This window comes from Vigna unguiculata, chromosome 7 (assembly GCF_037176805.1).
Source record: "Vigna unguiculata cultivar grain cowpea cultivar isolate G323 ecotype 2 chromosome 7, ASM3717680v1, whole genome shotgun sequence".
NCBI lineage: Eukaryota > Viridiplantae > Streptophyta > Magnoliopsida > Fabales > Fabaceae > Vigna > Vigna unguiculata.
Genome location: NC_140798.1, coordinates 3,658,773 through 3,673,608, shown reverse-complemented (window position 1 = coordinate 3,673,608; position 14,836 = coordinate 3,658,773). Strand labels below are relative to the sequence as shown.

Below are 14,836 nucleotides of genomic sequence, written 5' to 3'. Positions count from 1 at the left end.
TAATCTATATTGAAGTCCAAGATTAGTTAATTTGTATTCCCTTCCCGAAAAAATATGAGGATATAATGTTAGCACTATTTCTTATTTTAACTTTTAATTGTAAAATGAAAATCACAAATAAAGAACGGAATTTAATCTAAACACGTCACCGTAAACTTGTTAAAAGTTTTTCTTAAGTGGAAAACTAAAAGCGTTTGCGTAGTAAAAACTTCCCCGATTTCTCAGTTGACGAAGAATGAAAATGAGCATAGCCAAACACGATTAAAGCAAGGAAATCCAAATTCCGTGATGATATAATAGAAGAGATATTGAAGTAACAGCAATGAATAAAACTAGAGTGAAGATTGAAGATTGAAGATTGAAGATTTAAGGGCATTTGGGTCCTCCCCTTTTGGTCTTCCAATTGTTGTAACAGGGGCATACCTCCTTGTTGCCGTAGGTTCCAGGGGGCACACACAGGCATTTCGCACAACACTTCTGGCAGAAGAACAGACATGGCTTCTTGTACTGTGTGTTCGAACATCTATCCGCACAACGAGGACCACAATCTGTAATAACAATTTCATCAACCATTTCTATAATCTTAACATCAAAATCATTGTATTCAATTTGTTTACTACCAAATGTTGTATACAAATTACCATATATCCATGATTCATTCATACCTTGTGGTTGAAGACTGCCTTCGGTGGTGCCATGCTGTGACCCACGAGAAAACAAAGACAAAATCAACACATGAAAGTAAAAATAAAACATGCTTGCTTCTTTTACTAAGAAAAGCCTAACCTTATTTGACTGAGGTGCTGGTGCTGGTGCGGGTGCTGGTGCCGGAGTTGGAGACTCAGTGGTAGCAACAAGAATCTTAGCCTGAAGATGACAACGTTAGTTTATGCTACAGAAACATATATAATAATTTTGTCTGGTGGAAAAAAAGAATGCATGCAATTAAGTTAAGGTAGACGTTGAACATGTTATCTTACACGAGTCTCCTTGAAAAGAAGAAGCATATGAAGCAGGCAGAAGAGAATGATGGTTAGGTTTGTAGCCATTGCTGAATCACTGGAACACTCCTTCAGACACAGAGGGAAGTTGTGTTATGTGAAGAGTGGTTTTTTCCAAATGGAGTAGAGTTTGGGTACTTATATGGGAAATCGGTTAAGACTTTGTCCATTTTTTTACCTGAAATGTTGGACAGTGTTGATGGCAATTGGTTCAGATAGCGAAGAAACTGCCAGTGCAGATTCTACAACATCGCACACCTCCTGTTTCTTATCACAACACGTTATCATTCTCAATATCATATGCTCAATATTTGTCTCTACTCATACCTACCATTGTTTACTCTCACAGTTAATGTTACTAGAATGTTCTGTTAAATTTCTTAATTTTAAAAAAATAAATGTATCTATTTTTCATCTAATTTGCAGTAAAAATCTTTAATTAATATGTGAATATTGAAGATTTTAGTTTGTGTATGTTATAATTTATAACTAATGACAGTTTGTAAAACTAACTACGTTATTCTGGTCACTGATGTTACATTTGTTTTATAGCCGTAACAGATGATGTTATGTTGTTTGTTTTTAGGATAGCAAGTGACAGAACATGGACTTACTGCAGTGTGAATCATGGACGAGGTAATAATTTTAATTGGATACATTAATATTTATAATATATATATATATATATATATATATATATTTGTGATTAATAAGGTAAATTTTTCTTTATTAGAGATGAGGCGAAGACGCAGAATTATCTATTAAATTTAGACTAAAATTTATTTATTATTTGAAAATTTTACGAATTCGCTTAATTTTTTGTTGTTTAAAATATTTACAATTTTTTTATTTAGTTTTTAAAAATGTTTACTTTTATTTTATATCTACAACAATTATTTATTATTTCAAGTAATTTCTAAAATATTTTTAGATTTTTTTGGTTTTTAAGGTTTTTTTTATTGTAAGTATGTTATTACGCTATTATGGTAGAATGTACGATCATCTGATTGTCTTTGTTACTTGTAATCCCTATATTTTTCAAATTGATAAATTAATCCTCAAATTTTGAAACAAAAATATAAACATTTTTTTCTCTTAACTTTGTAATGGTAAAAAATTGTTAATATGTATTAAGTTTAAATAAAAAATATTAATATAACATGTTTCTAAAAATTGGAGAAAAAAATTATAAAGACTAAATGCAAGTATTTATATATTTGATGACATTTAACATATTATATTTGTTGACATTAAAATAAAAATGAATTATATTTATATACTATATATTATCAATATATTAGCATAAAATAAATTATTAAAATGGCAAAAAAAGAAAATACTTAGCATAAATTTACACAATGTGTAAAATATGAGCTTCTTAGCATAACAATATCAAATATATTACAAAATATTAATAATTTTGCATGTGATGCACTTTTATCAATCTAGTTCCAATTTCTATAACGGAGGATTGTTTTTCAAGTTTATTGCTTAATTAATTAAGGTTATTGCCTGATTTACATAACTAACTTTGTTTCTATGTGCAGGTTGGTTGTTTGAATAATTTAAGAATATTTTTAACTCATTTTTATTTATATTTTTATTGGCTTATTAATTTTAGTCTACACGAGGACAAAGACTAAACCTGTAATATCTGTATCTAATTTTTTTTAATATAATTAGTGCAATATTTGATGTTTTGATAACTACAATTTTGTAAAGAAACAAAAACAAGAAAAACAATATATTGGAATGATAATTCATCACTTTTTTTTCTTTAATTAATCTGGCTTTCATTCTCTTCATTTACTTGTGTTTTTTTTATTTAATTTCCATATTTAATTAAGATTATTTGTTAATTTCCATTTTCTACTCACCTTGATATCCAATTTTTATATAATAGAAAAAAAAAACAAGTTTTACATTTCTAACAGATATGTCATTGAAGTTTCCCATCAATAAGCCTTTGTTAATTTTATCAATGTTTTTAACTAAATGTATTAATTTTCAACTTGTAACCTAACACTTTTAGACTAAAAACTGATGTTTTAACTTTTAATTAGTTTTAAAAAAAATTAATTTTACAATATAACTTAAGAGTTAATATATAGTATGAATAAAAATTTAAAATTTTCCTTAAAGAAAAAATATTTAGTTTCAAAATTACAATTTCAAATTTTTAATTAAAAATTATTCAATTTTAAATTTGCTTTCTTTTTTTGTTGATTTTTTTTTTTAATTACAAAGCTTGAATGGGAGCTAACTCAATACCAATAATAAGATAGTCAAATTTGTTAGATAGTCAAATATTAATTAATATATCAAAAAACTCTGAAAATGTACTTTTTTCATCAAAAGAAATTATAGTCTATAGGATAGTACTAATATTTTGAATTCTTAAGAATATATATATATATATATATATATATATATATATATATATATATATATATATATATATATATAAGTTTTTCAACCCTTCTACAACTGTATGTTACTGTCCCCCCATGAAGGAAATTGAATTAGAACAATGGATATGTTGGTGGTTGAAAGAGAGACATGTGTTAGAGAAACTTTGGAATTATTTATATATTATTATAGCTTATAGAATCAATGGTTAGGGAATATTATGTGACATAAGAACTGTTGGAACTGATATATAATTTTTTTATTCTCATTATTTTGTTCCAGAGTGAAGGATTAGACACCTTTAAAATATAGAGTGAAAAAATATTACTATGAAATTTATACTACATGATAAATATAAATATATGAATGATGGTTCAGCAAAGTTGAGATAAATTTAAAAATCACAACTTTAAGATTAGAAAATATAAAATATTACATTAGTTTTTAACTAGATATCTAGTTGAATTATAAAATATAATAGATGCTGATTTTGTAAGATTATTTTGTAGAGTAAAAAATAGATCTTTTAAGGTAGAGAGATGTTCAACAAGTATTAGAGATTTTCAACTGTTTTCTAAGTGATTGTAATTATTTTATTTTACAAGTTTTAGATCTCAAGATCAAGTAGTTTATAGACTACATAATAACCATAAGAAACTAATGAAATCTTAGTATAAAAAATATTAACCCTGTATAAATATTCAAACTTTTATATGGCAAATCATCTTCACAAAAATAATGTTGTTTTTTAAAATACAAATCATCTTCATAAAGTTTTAAGTGAGGGGATTTTACTATATGAAACTAGAAAATTGAAAGCAAGAGAGATAGATAGATTAGAGAAGGAAAATTATTTTTGATGTGCGATGCATGTGAATGATAGATTCTGACATGTGCAGTCACATGTTGGGAATAGTTATTGAGAGTAACTAATAACGCACACAGAAAGCGATAGAAGAAGAAAGAAACACCATACACTAACATCTCACCATTGCTTTATCTTGTCTCTTTTACAAATCCTTCTAATCACTCCATACCCGTGAACCCTTTCATGCAATATTCTTCTTTTTCTTTAAGTTCGCCCAATTTCCTATTATTGATAAAAATACACTTTTCTTTAAAAAAGAATAAGATAAAACAAATAATTGGAAGTCCACGTTAATCAGAGATAAAACAATTTCATAATGTATAAGTGAGATGCAAATATCATCTTACAACTTTATACGTCGGTTTTATGAGATTGAGTAAGGGTTAAAACTTCACTTCTAACATGGTATCAGGGTCATAGTTAAAAAAAAAAAAAACTCTATCCTAGCAAGATTTTTTGAACATTCAAAATTTTTTGTACATTTTATTCCACCCGCTATCAGACTGCTAACGGACTACTCATTTCTAGTTCCGTGCACGAGATGCATATATCTTAATATGAGAGAATGTGTCGGATAAAAAAAATTCATCACATATAAATAAAATACAAACCTCATCTTACACGCCAGTTTTGTACGGTTGTGTAAGAGTTCCATCGTGGATTAATTAACAAGTGTTATAATGAGATTTGGGTCATTCTATGCATAAGTATTTCTTAATTTTGCTATACGAAAATTCCCTATACATAGGACAAGTGGAAGAGAGAGTGAGACGTACCAAACACAAAAAGAGGAGTTATTCAATTTGTTGTGTTTGATTGTTCTCGTGAAGAAGCATTTGTTTGTATGTGACAATTTTATTAGGGTTTTATCCCAAATTTGGATGCTTTTGGATAATGGATAGTATCAAAATCCCCACTCCACCACATCAAAATTTGTTTCAAAGCATTCTTAAAAAGTAGGAAGATACCAGATTGCACCCAATATCCTCATGTTGATTTGAAAAATGTTTTGTGAACAGCTCAAGTCTACACATGAAACCAAGGTGGTGAAAAATATATGTATGATATATTAGGATGTGATGAAAAAAATAGAGAAAAATAATTATTTTTTATTATGTTCATCTTCATAATAATGTAATAGAGTTTCTTCTTGTACTCCATAAAACTTAATAATCTAATTTTATCTCTTACTAAAATTATATTAGAACTCTCAAATTATTTACTATTGGGTTTTCAAGTCCTAGGCCCTTAAACATATGGGTCTTTTTTAGATAAATGGTATCCCACTTGGTTCCTTCTTCCTGCACCTCTAAGACTTCTTCAGTATCCCCAAATTTACCATTTTATCCCTAATTAATTTGTAGGTGGCAGTGGGTGAAAATGGGTGGAAGGGTGAAAATGGGTGGAAGAGCAGTAAATAAAATTTACTACGACAATTATTTTGTTTGTCTCTGCACCCCCAAATTATTCCATACCTTCTTTCTCTTTGTTTCTTCTTTGTTCCATTCTAAGTGTGGTCCTAGTCCCGTCATTTTAATTTTCTCTGCTTCATTCTGGTCCGAGGTTCGTGTGTTCAGTTTCATTAATTTTATTTTTGAAAGCTCTCTTGTTTATTCTCTTCTCATTGTCACTGCTTCATTCTCTTTTTGTCTTTGAAGGTGTTCCCCGAGGTTCAGTTTCATTCATTCTTTTTTTTGGAAAGCTCTCCTCTTATCTTCTCTGCAAGTTAGTCTCTTCCAGAATGTTTTGGAATTTAATTTGAATGGTTGGAATGATAATATCAGTTTTGTATTTTTTTTTCCTTTTTATTCTGTGAAAAAGATTTCATGATACATTTCAAGAAAAAGCGAAATGGATTTCAAAATCTGTTTAGCAATTTTTTTTCCAGAAACGAAATTCGTAATCCGTTTCAGAAAAGTATGAAACGGATTTTGAAATCCGTTTCATAAGTTTCCATGTCTTTGTTTTATGAAACGACTTTTGGGATCCGTTTCATACTTTTTTGAAACGGATTTCGAATTCCGTTTCACAAATTTTAAATTTTTTTTTTCAGAAACGAAATACGTGATCCGTTTTAGAAATAACAACAAAAAATTACAAAACGGATCTCAAATTCTGTTTCTGGAAGTAATGAAATGGATTGCGTAATCCGTTTCATATAAAAAAACGCAATATCTACGAAACGACTTTCGGACTCCGTTTATAAAAAACATGAAACGGATACTGTAATCTGTTTCATATAAACAATGCAAGAAACGACTTTTGTAATCCGTTTCTAAAAATCATGAAACGGCTTTTATAATCCGTTTCATAACATACAAAATTTTCAAAACCCCGTTTTGACACAGAATCATGCTATATATATATATATATATATATATATATATATATATATATATATATATATATATATATATATATATATATATGATACAGGTTCATCAATCACCGTAAAACATTCACGAAAAAACATTAAAAATTTGAGAAAACTTAACTGGAAGACGTGTGTGGATTAACTGCATGGAAAGGGTGTCTCTGAATGCTGGAAGCATCGTCACGGACCACTCTTTGGTTGGTGCTTGATGATCTTCTCCACACAGAAGACAACAACGTCAAGGGTGAATGGAAAAATGAAAGGAAAGAAGGAGGCAAAGAATGAGACAAGAGGAAGTGAAAAAAAGAGAAGCATTTAAATGTGTTTTTAGGTCAAAGATTCTTTGATTCTTTGGAGGTGCAGAGGCCTGCAGCAGATTTGTTGGCTGGTGCAACGATGCAATGCAGGTAATTTTTTTTATTGTTTTTTCTCTTTCTTCATTTAACTTTTAACTTGGGCAAAATTGGAAATAAGTAAAATTTTGGGTACAGAAGAAATGGTTTGGGGTGCAGGGAGAAACCCCATCCCACTTTTTTTCAACTATTGCTTTTAGCACCCATAATTATTAATTGCACTTCTATAATACAATAAAAATACTCAAACACCTTTCACTACTAGACATTGCTGTCTCCAGGAAAAAAAATGTTTTGGAAAATTTTTTCAAAACGCATTTTTTGTGTTTCAAAAATCTCTTTTCAGAATATATTTAATGCAGAAGTGTTCTAAAAAAGTCATTTTGGAAGCATTATATTTGGAAATTGTATTTCAAAAAACTTATCCCAAATTAAATGTCATGCATTCCGAAAATTCTGTTTTGAAAATATTATTTTACACATACCGTTCTAAAAAAATTGTTTCGAAAATCTTGTTACGGAAAGTTTCATAAATATATAATTCTGAAACTACTTTTATGGAGAGTAAAATTGTCATTCCAAGATATGAGGAGCTGCACAAAGAAATTGTAGGGTGCAAGAAGTAAAAACCTACTTTTTTTACAATCCTTCATCTTCGTCAAGAACCAAGTGATAAGGGTTAGAAATAGACCAGCCATCAACCTTTCAAACATAACTTTAACTTCAACAACCGAGCTACCATTACTAACACCAGTTGCTCCATCACTGCCATAATTGCACTCTCCACTCCTCTCTTTTCATTTAACAAAGAGGAGAAATATTTCAATTTTAAATATGTGTATGTATGCTTTTTAAAAAATAAAAATAAAAATCAAACGATTGGTATGGTCACATAAACCTAAAGAAGATGATAATGTTTATTGCTCTTTGTTCTTACAATTTCTTTATTGCTCTAAAGCAGACTTATTATTTCCATAAAACTTTGGTACCTACAAATTCTATCTTTTAAAATTTGTAGCCTTCCAAAAAAAATAATAAGTATGACAAAAAAGTTTATACTTATGAATTTTTGGATATAAAATTAGTAAGAGATACTAAATTGATAATTTTAATAGACACTTAATACTAGTATTTTAATTATTTGCATATGATGTGTACAGTAAAATCCACTTTCAATTTTAAAATTTTGGGCCCAGTTTTAGCAAATGGTCCAAACCAGTCCCTTGTTTTCTCAATTAAAATTTTTTTTAGCTCCCTTCAGAGCCATTGTTCTTTTCCTCTCTAACTTAGTTGAAAACCTTCCGTGAATCAGATGTTGAATCTGGAGTCTCTGCTTTGTATTCCATAAATTAAACCGAACAATTCATTCTTCTAACACTTGTTTTCTAAATTTAAATATTTTTTTTAGCTTTCTACTCTTCTGTTTTCTCTCAACTCTTAACTCCCTTCAGAGCCATTGTTCTTTTCCTCTCTAACTCAGTTGAAAACCTTCCGTGAATCAAAGGTTGAATCTGGAGTCTCTGCTTCGTATTCCATGAATTAAACCGAACAGTTCATTCTTCTAATTAAGTTGAACATTAAACCTTCATTGTTGTAGCGAAAATTTCTATAAAATTTTAATTCCTTATTTTAATTTGTGATTAACTGAGTTAATGTTAAAAATATGATGTATGAAGCTATGCATGAATGATGTGACATTATTTTTGACCTGTACTTAATGTGTTTAACTTGAGACTTGGGATGATAATTATTTTGAGATAACATGTGGAATGTTGATGATAAAAGTGTTTGAAGAAAAATTCTTGATGATGGTATGGTTAGTCTATGCCTTGATACAAGAGATGTCTATATAAGGAATGTATTCTAAACTCTAATAATCACTCACACTCATACAAAATTGAGTAATTAAATGGAATGTTACATGTATTATCTAATTCACAAATACTAGATGTGATGAGTCATTATTTTTTCTTATTCTTGACTTTAATGTATCAATCTTGATGGATATTTAGTGTTTAATTGTCTATTATTCATTTATTAGACTTTATTAGACCAGTAATTCGGATGTTAATTATTTTAGATTTACTTAATCTAATTTTTATTTTTTAATTATTTTCAGGCTTCGTGAAGATTTTTGGGCTAAATAGATTTTTTATATATTCAACTAAATAAAAATAATAAAGATAGTTATAATTGTTTATGATTAATAAAACTCTTTATAAATTAAAAATATTAATAATTAGACATAACTTAATTTGAAATGAGAAAGATATAAAACTAAATTCTTCATCTGTTACTTGAGTTATCTTTCTATACCATTATTTTAAAACTTAAAAAAATACACACACACACAGTTTATAAACTTATTTTAGCAACATCAAACAACTATTTCCAAATTTTAACTGAACAAGTTTTCTGAAAACACTTCAAAACGTTTTTTATAAAGGTAATAGGATCATTCTTCCTGCACTCCCATCAAATTTCTCCAATCATCTCGTCAAATCAGATATTTTTTTCCGTAACACTAAACTAATTTTGGAAAATCTTTTCCGGGTTACGTTACGGATAAAAATTCCGAAAGGCTGTGATGGGTGCAGGAAGAAATTTGATGGAGTGCAAAAAGAAGCACCAATTAATAATTTTCTTCCTAGTATTCAACTAATCCACTAATTCTAATAGTCCACAATTGAACTAATCCATTGATTCGTTCAACAACTTACAACTCTGTCCATTAAATAACTAATTTAGTTTTTAAAATATTTATAAAAACAATGAAGTCGTAAATGGCTTAAATAAATCCAAAACATAAATTTTCCTTTTACTAAAATGTAGTTTAAAACGAGACTCACTCTTGTTCTTTGTTCTCCATGTCTTGTTCTCCAATAAGGATAAAAAAAACATAGAAATCAAAGTAATGCTCACTCGTTCCTTTTTTTTTTATGTATATGTGATGTAAAATCTTGATACAAATTTTTTTTAAAAAATTATTAAAAAAACCGAGTGTGGCTTTATATTATACCCATTATTTCTCCAATTTGGGCGTAAAATATTACTATTAATGACATGTTTAATTAATGAATTATTCACTCAATCCTAAGAAATGAATATTAATTACGAATAACATTTGGACGCATTTAAATATAAAGTAAAACTTATTATTTCCCTTATATAAAGTGCTTCTGCAATCTAATTTCACAACAAAGTAGAAATGTGCCGAGAGTGTTCATGAAAAACCTAGGCACGTGTTTTGACACAGCCAGACTTCATCTTTCACCATCCAATCTTACGTGGCACTCCATAGCCATGCAAAGAACAACATTTGTCCACGTGCCTCCTCCACACCTCGTTTGAACCGCTTCCAAACAATTTAAACGACACACCATCGTTATCATCATCATCTTCATCTCACTACAACTCTCCCAAGCGAACCTTAACGGAAACAAAGTTTTGTTACAGTACGAGAATGTCACCACCACCATGGGAAGCTCTCATTCTCGTAGCCACCTACCTTGACCCCAAAACCCTAACCATAGCTTCATGCGTCTCAAAGTCATGGTTCTCTTCCATGTCCTCCGATCACATTTGGAAGCCCGTCTTGACTGCCCACTTCCCCTCTCTGGCCACCCTTTCCTCCGCCGTCGCCTACCGCCGCCTTTTCGCGATGGGCCACGCCGCTGCGGCACGGCGCAGGCAGAGGCCCCCGAAGCCGAGTCTCTCGCTCGAGGACCTTGTCTTCGCCGTCTCCGTCTCCACCAGCCATGGTGTCGTGGCTTCCGGCGTGAGAGCCGGTGATAAACTGCGCAGGGAGGTGGCGGGGGTGTTTCGGTTTGGCGTGGAGTGTGACGGTGGCAACGTTTTGAAGGAGGGAGAGGAGGAGGTGATGAGGGTGACGTGGAGCGTGGTGCTGAAGGGGTGGGGAGGGGTTTTCACGATGGTGGAGCGGGAGGGGAAGGTGAGGTTGGTGGGTGGCGGAGAGGGGTGGTTCTGGGAGGAGCTTCCGGTGCCGGGGTGTTGCTCCGGCGCGGTGGCGAGTTCGTTGGTGGGGGATTTGAAAGTGGGGATGTGTGAAGAGAAGGGTGGGAGTGGAGTGAGGGTGGAAGAAGTGAGTGTGGGGATTTTGAGAGTTCTTGATTGGAGGTATGTTAGTGTTGAAGATGGACTTAGGTATTTGCAACATTTTCTTCTCATTAATAATGTAACTTAGATTTGTCAATAATATGTATATATTTTTTGAGGAGATTTTGAGTTTTTCAACCTCTATAGTCAAAAATATATTTTTTAAATCCCAAAGGTCGGGTATTGTGATAAAAACTAAAATATTATTTTAAACTCTAATTATGACATCTCAAACATTAACATAATTTGTGATTAAATCACTTAAAAAAAAAAGAGAGGGAGTTATTGTGGCGTATAAGTTTAAGTATTATATGAAATTGTTAAAAGTTTGCAGGATTAAATTAGTAAATTAGGATTAAATTGGGAAAGAAAATATTTGAACCTTTAAGAGTGTCATATAATCTTTTTAAGTTAAGCATTGTTAAGATTAGGGTATTATTACACAGGTTTTTGGGATGGTATCACGAAATCTAAATACATAATTTTTAACTATAAAGTTTATAACTAAATTGTAAGAATTTTTCTTTGTATTAAATTGTAAAAAGTTCGAGTTCGAGAGAGTTTATGATATGTCTAAAAAGTTCACGGGAGTTTGTGACTAACCATGTACGTTTTGCTTGCAATTTATTTAAATGTAAAATGAATAAGTAAGTAAAAAACTATTTATTCATTAATAAATACAATTTATGAAATAACAACTAGTATCATTGCTATAACACTGTTTCAGTTATAAAATATACTATTTTTAATTAGTTTCAATTGTTATTTTTAAATATAAATATTTTTTGTTTTTTATTATTATTATATTTTTTTATAAATCAAATATATATATATATATATTATATATATATATATATATATATATATATATATATATATATATATATATTACCTTACATTTAAGATTAATACAGAAATGTAATAAATATTTATAAGATAAAATAAAAAGTTATTAAAAGGATTGTTTAGAAAAAAATAGAAGTTAGCGTCTTAAAAAGGTTACATCGATTAGCTTCTCAAAAAGGCTACAAGTTATTAAAAAAATATTTATCAAAAACTATAAATTACAAGCAAAATATTTTGCTAATAAAAAAAATAGAAACTAAGTGGGATAATTACGAAGCTCGTGTTTTCCGAAAAATGCATTGAATAGATTGCACAAATCCTCCACTGGAAGACCAGAAAAAATCAGCAATTTCTTATGAGTTGTATTTTCAAGAACCTTAAATATTAATTTTTGTAAGTTTAAGAAGCATTTTTCAAAAGAAGAAGTGACAAATAGGTATTGAGAAAATGTTCTAAGATTCCAAAAAATTAATACTACAAGAAATTGGAATCCAGTGATCTATCTATAAAAGCTTTGTAGATATTTTAATATTGTGCTCATTATTGCCATTTTATTTTAAAGATGGAGATTGTCGGAAGAAGAAAAATATTCAAATTAGATATTATTGGCAAAAGAAAAATTGACGAATGATAGGAGTAACAAAGATAGTTGATTAATGGAGGATTAGTAGATGTTTTCAGAGAAGCAGTGAAAGATATCTAAAAAAATATGGGATAGAAAGTGAGTAATACAAAGGAAAAGGAAAAAAAAATAATGGACCTTAATTATAAGAAAAATAATTTTTTAAATATTAAATTTTAACAACTTTCTTACTTAAATTATCAAAATTATAGTAGTTAAAAAGGATAATTATAATAGTTAAAAGGATAATTATAAGAGATTCAAGTTATATATATTATCCATCGTTAAGTCTATGTCTGAAATTTTTGTGTAAAACATTCATTATATTTGGGTGAATAATAAAACTATTTAGTTTATATTAAAATGCTCAAATTCATAAAATTTTGGAGTAAATAGTTTGTTTTTCGAAACAGCATTTGTTTGCATTGTTAAATACCTTTTTTGTATCTTTTTCTTTGTAAATTATTGATTTAGTTAAAATTGGTATCCGGAGAATATTTAAAATCAGCTAAAAGTGATTGTACTTCAAATTGTTTAGTTAAGAATGACTAATATTCATATAACACTTACATCATATATATTCTGTATCGTTAACCTATTTCTATTTAATAAATTTTGATTAAATTGATCAATAATTTAATGTAATATGAATGATACGAATTTATAGATGAGCCGATAATCAAATATTAAACATAAATATTTCTTTTCTTTCTAAGTCTATTAAATTGTTAGTCTCAGTTTTTAAAAAATGATATAATTTGATCATTTTGTTAAATTTTTTAAAATAGATCAATGATTTGACTTATTTTTATCAGAATTCATATTAGAATCGTGATAATTACACCATTAAAAGAAATCTTTATTAATAGTTTCAATTTTCATGAAATATTAAAAATTTAAGGAAAATGATCAAATTGTATTAATTTTTTTAAAAAGGAAACCAAATTGAGACTGAAAAAAACTAGAGGACCAACTTAATATTTTTGAACGAACAGAGTCCAAAAGAATTATTAAACCTAAATTGTTTAATATTGATACAATTATCAAATTAGGTTAAGACTTTTGAGTCAACTTGGCCAACCATAGGTTTGAGCCGGGTTGAATTAGAAAAAAATAATACGAACCAAAAATGGACCTGACCCATTAAGAATCCGGCTCACCAACTCGAACATACAAAAATTATTAAAATTATTTAGATTTTATTTTGAACTATGATTTAGTTTTTGGGTGACGGTCTAAAATGAAAAAAATAAAATAAAATAGATTTGTACTTTTTGGATGTTGACATATTAAAAAAAAAGTCAAATTAAAAAAATATTTTTTTTAATTGAATGTGTTTTAATTTTTTTAATTGAATGGAACAATCCATTTAACCAACTAACTCCTACTAAGTTGGAATGGACTCAAATTTCTCAAACTCATTAATAAATGAGTCGAATTTAGATTAGCTTACTAAATAATCAATCCTTTATTTTTACAATTCTAATTATTGATATGTTATATGATTTTAAAAAAGAAAAATTTGTTGAACTAAATTTTTAAAATATATTTTGAGAGTAAATTTATCCACTTAAAGTTGTGTATGTATTAATTAGGTGTTAATCTTGTAAAAATATTGATAGTAGGTTTATCAACTTTAAAACATGATTTCATTATTTTCATGCATTCTATTATTTTGAAAAACTACAAAATATTTTAATACATAATTCAATATTTTTTTTATATTTTCCACCAAATGCATACTTGAATTGACATGTATATCTATGAGCACCTAAGGTTTGTATCAAACTTCTAGAAAGTTGTTTAAAGATTATATATGTCAACTTTCATAATGTAAAGAAAAATTTTATAATCTTGGAACATAGACAAAGACCCTTTATATATGAGTTATTTGTTAGTGATTGACTCAAACCATTACTAGATTAATCTTGTCACAATCTCATTTATATACGTGTGAAAGATAGAAAATAATATGACAATTATTACATCTCAAATTTTCAGATCATGATAAAGATAATATTTTAATTCATTGAAACACATTGTTTGATTAAAAGGGTAGTAATATATATATTTAGAATGGTGAGTAATTTAATTATTTTATCTAGGATGTGTGATAAATTACTGATGTTAAAAACTAAATGAAGCGATTAATATAACATAAACGCGAAACTGTTGTGGTTGTGAAGTAGTGCACTTGTCTTATTTCACAGCGAATCAAATTTCTTAAATTGATTACCGCTTTCAGGA

General features: G+C 28.7%; 2 protein-coding genes across 2 annotated transcripts; one reads left to right on the top strand and one right to left on the bottom strand.

Moving 5' to 3' along the window:
- Positions 1 to 261: 261 nt before the first annotated feature.
- On the bottom strand, positions 262 to 1,220 carry LOC114192396 (gibberellin-regulated protein 13-like). The gene is made up of 4 exons (XM_028082105.2): positions 981 to 1,220; positions 787 to 867; positions 666 to 699; positions 262 to 548 (listed from the first exon to the last, which is right to left on the bottom strand). The coding sequence occupies exons 1-4, from the start codon at positions 1,047 to 1,049 to the stop codon at positions 367 to 369; spliced, it is 366 nt and encodes a 121-aa protein (XP_027937906.1). The 5' UTR covers positions 1,050 to 1,220; the 3' UTR covers positions 262 to 366.
- A 9,107-nt stretch (positions 1,221 to 10,327) lies between these two features.
- Positions 10,328 to 11,242, top strand: LOC114190142 (putative F-box protein At5g04010). Its single transcript, XM_028078923.2, has one exon. It carries the CDS (start codon positions 10,469 to 10,471, stop codon positions 11,207 to 11,209), a length of 741 nt encoding a protein of 246 aa, XP_027934724.2. The 5' UTR covers positions 10,328 to 10,468; the 3' UTR covers positions 11,210 to 11,242.
- The last annotated feature ends 3,594 nt before the right edge of the window (positions 11,243 to 14,836 follow it).

Excerpts from the sequence above, each read along its gene's own strand:
- LOC114190142 (XM_028078923.2), top strand. The coding sequence starts at position 10,469 with ATGTCACCACCACCATGGGAAGCTCTCATTCTCGTAGCCACCTACCTT.
- LOC114192396 (XM_028082105.2), bottom strand. The coding sequence starts at position 1,049 with ATGGCTACAAACCTAACCATCATTCTCTTCTGCCTGCTTCATATGCTT. Across the intron at positions 868-980 it reads TTCTTTTCAAGGAGACTCGT|GCTAAGATTCTTGTTGCTAC; the intron begins GTAAGATAACAT and ends TGTCATCTTCAG. Across the intron at positions 700-786 it reads CAGCACCTCAGTCAAATAAG|CATGGCACCACCGAAGGCAG; the intron begins GTTAGGCTTTTC and ends CGTGGGTCACAG.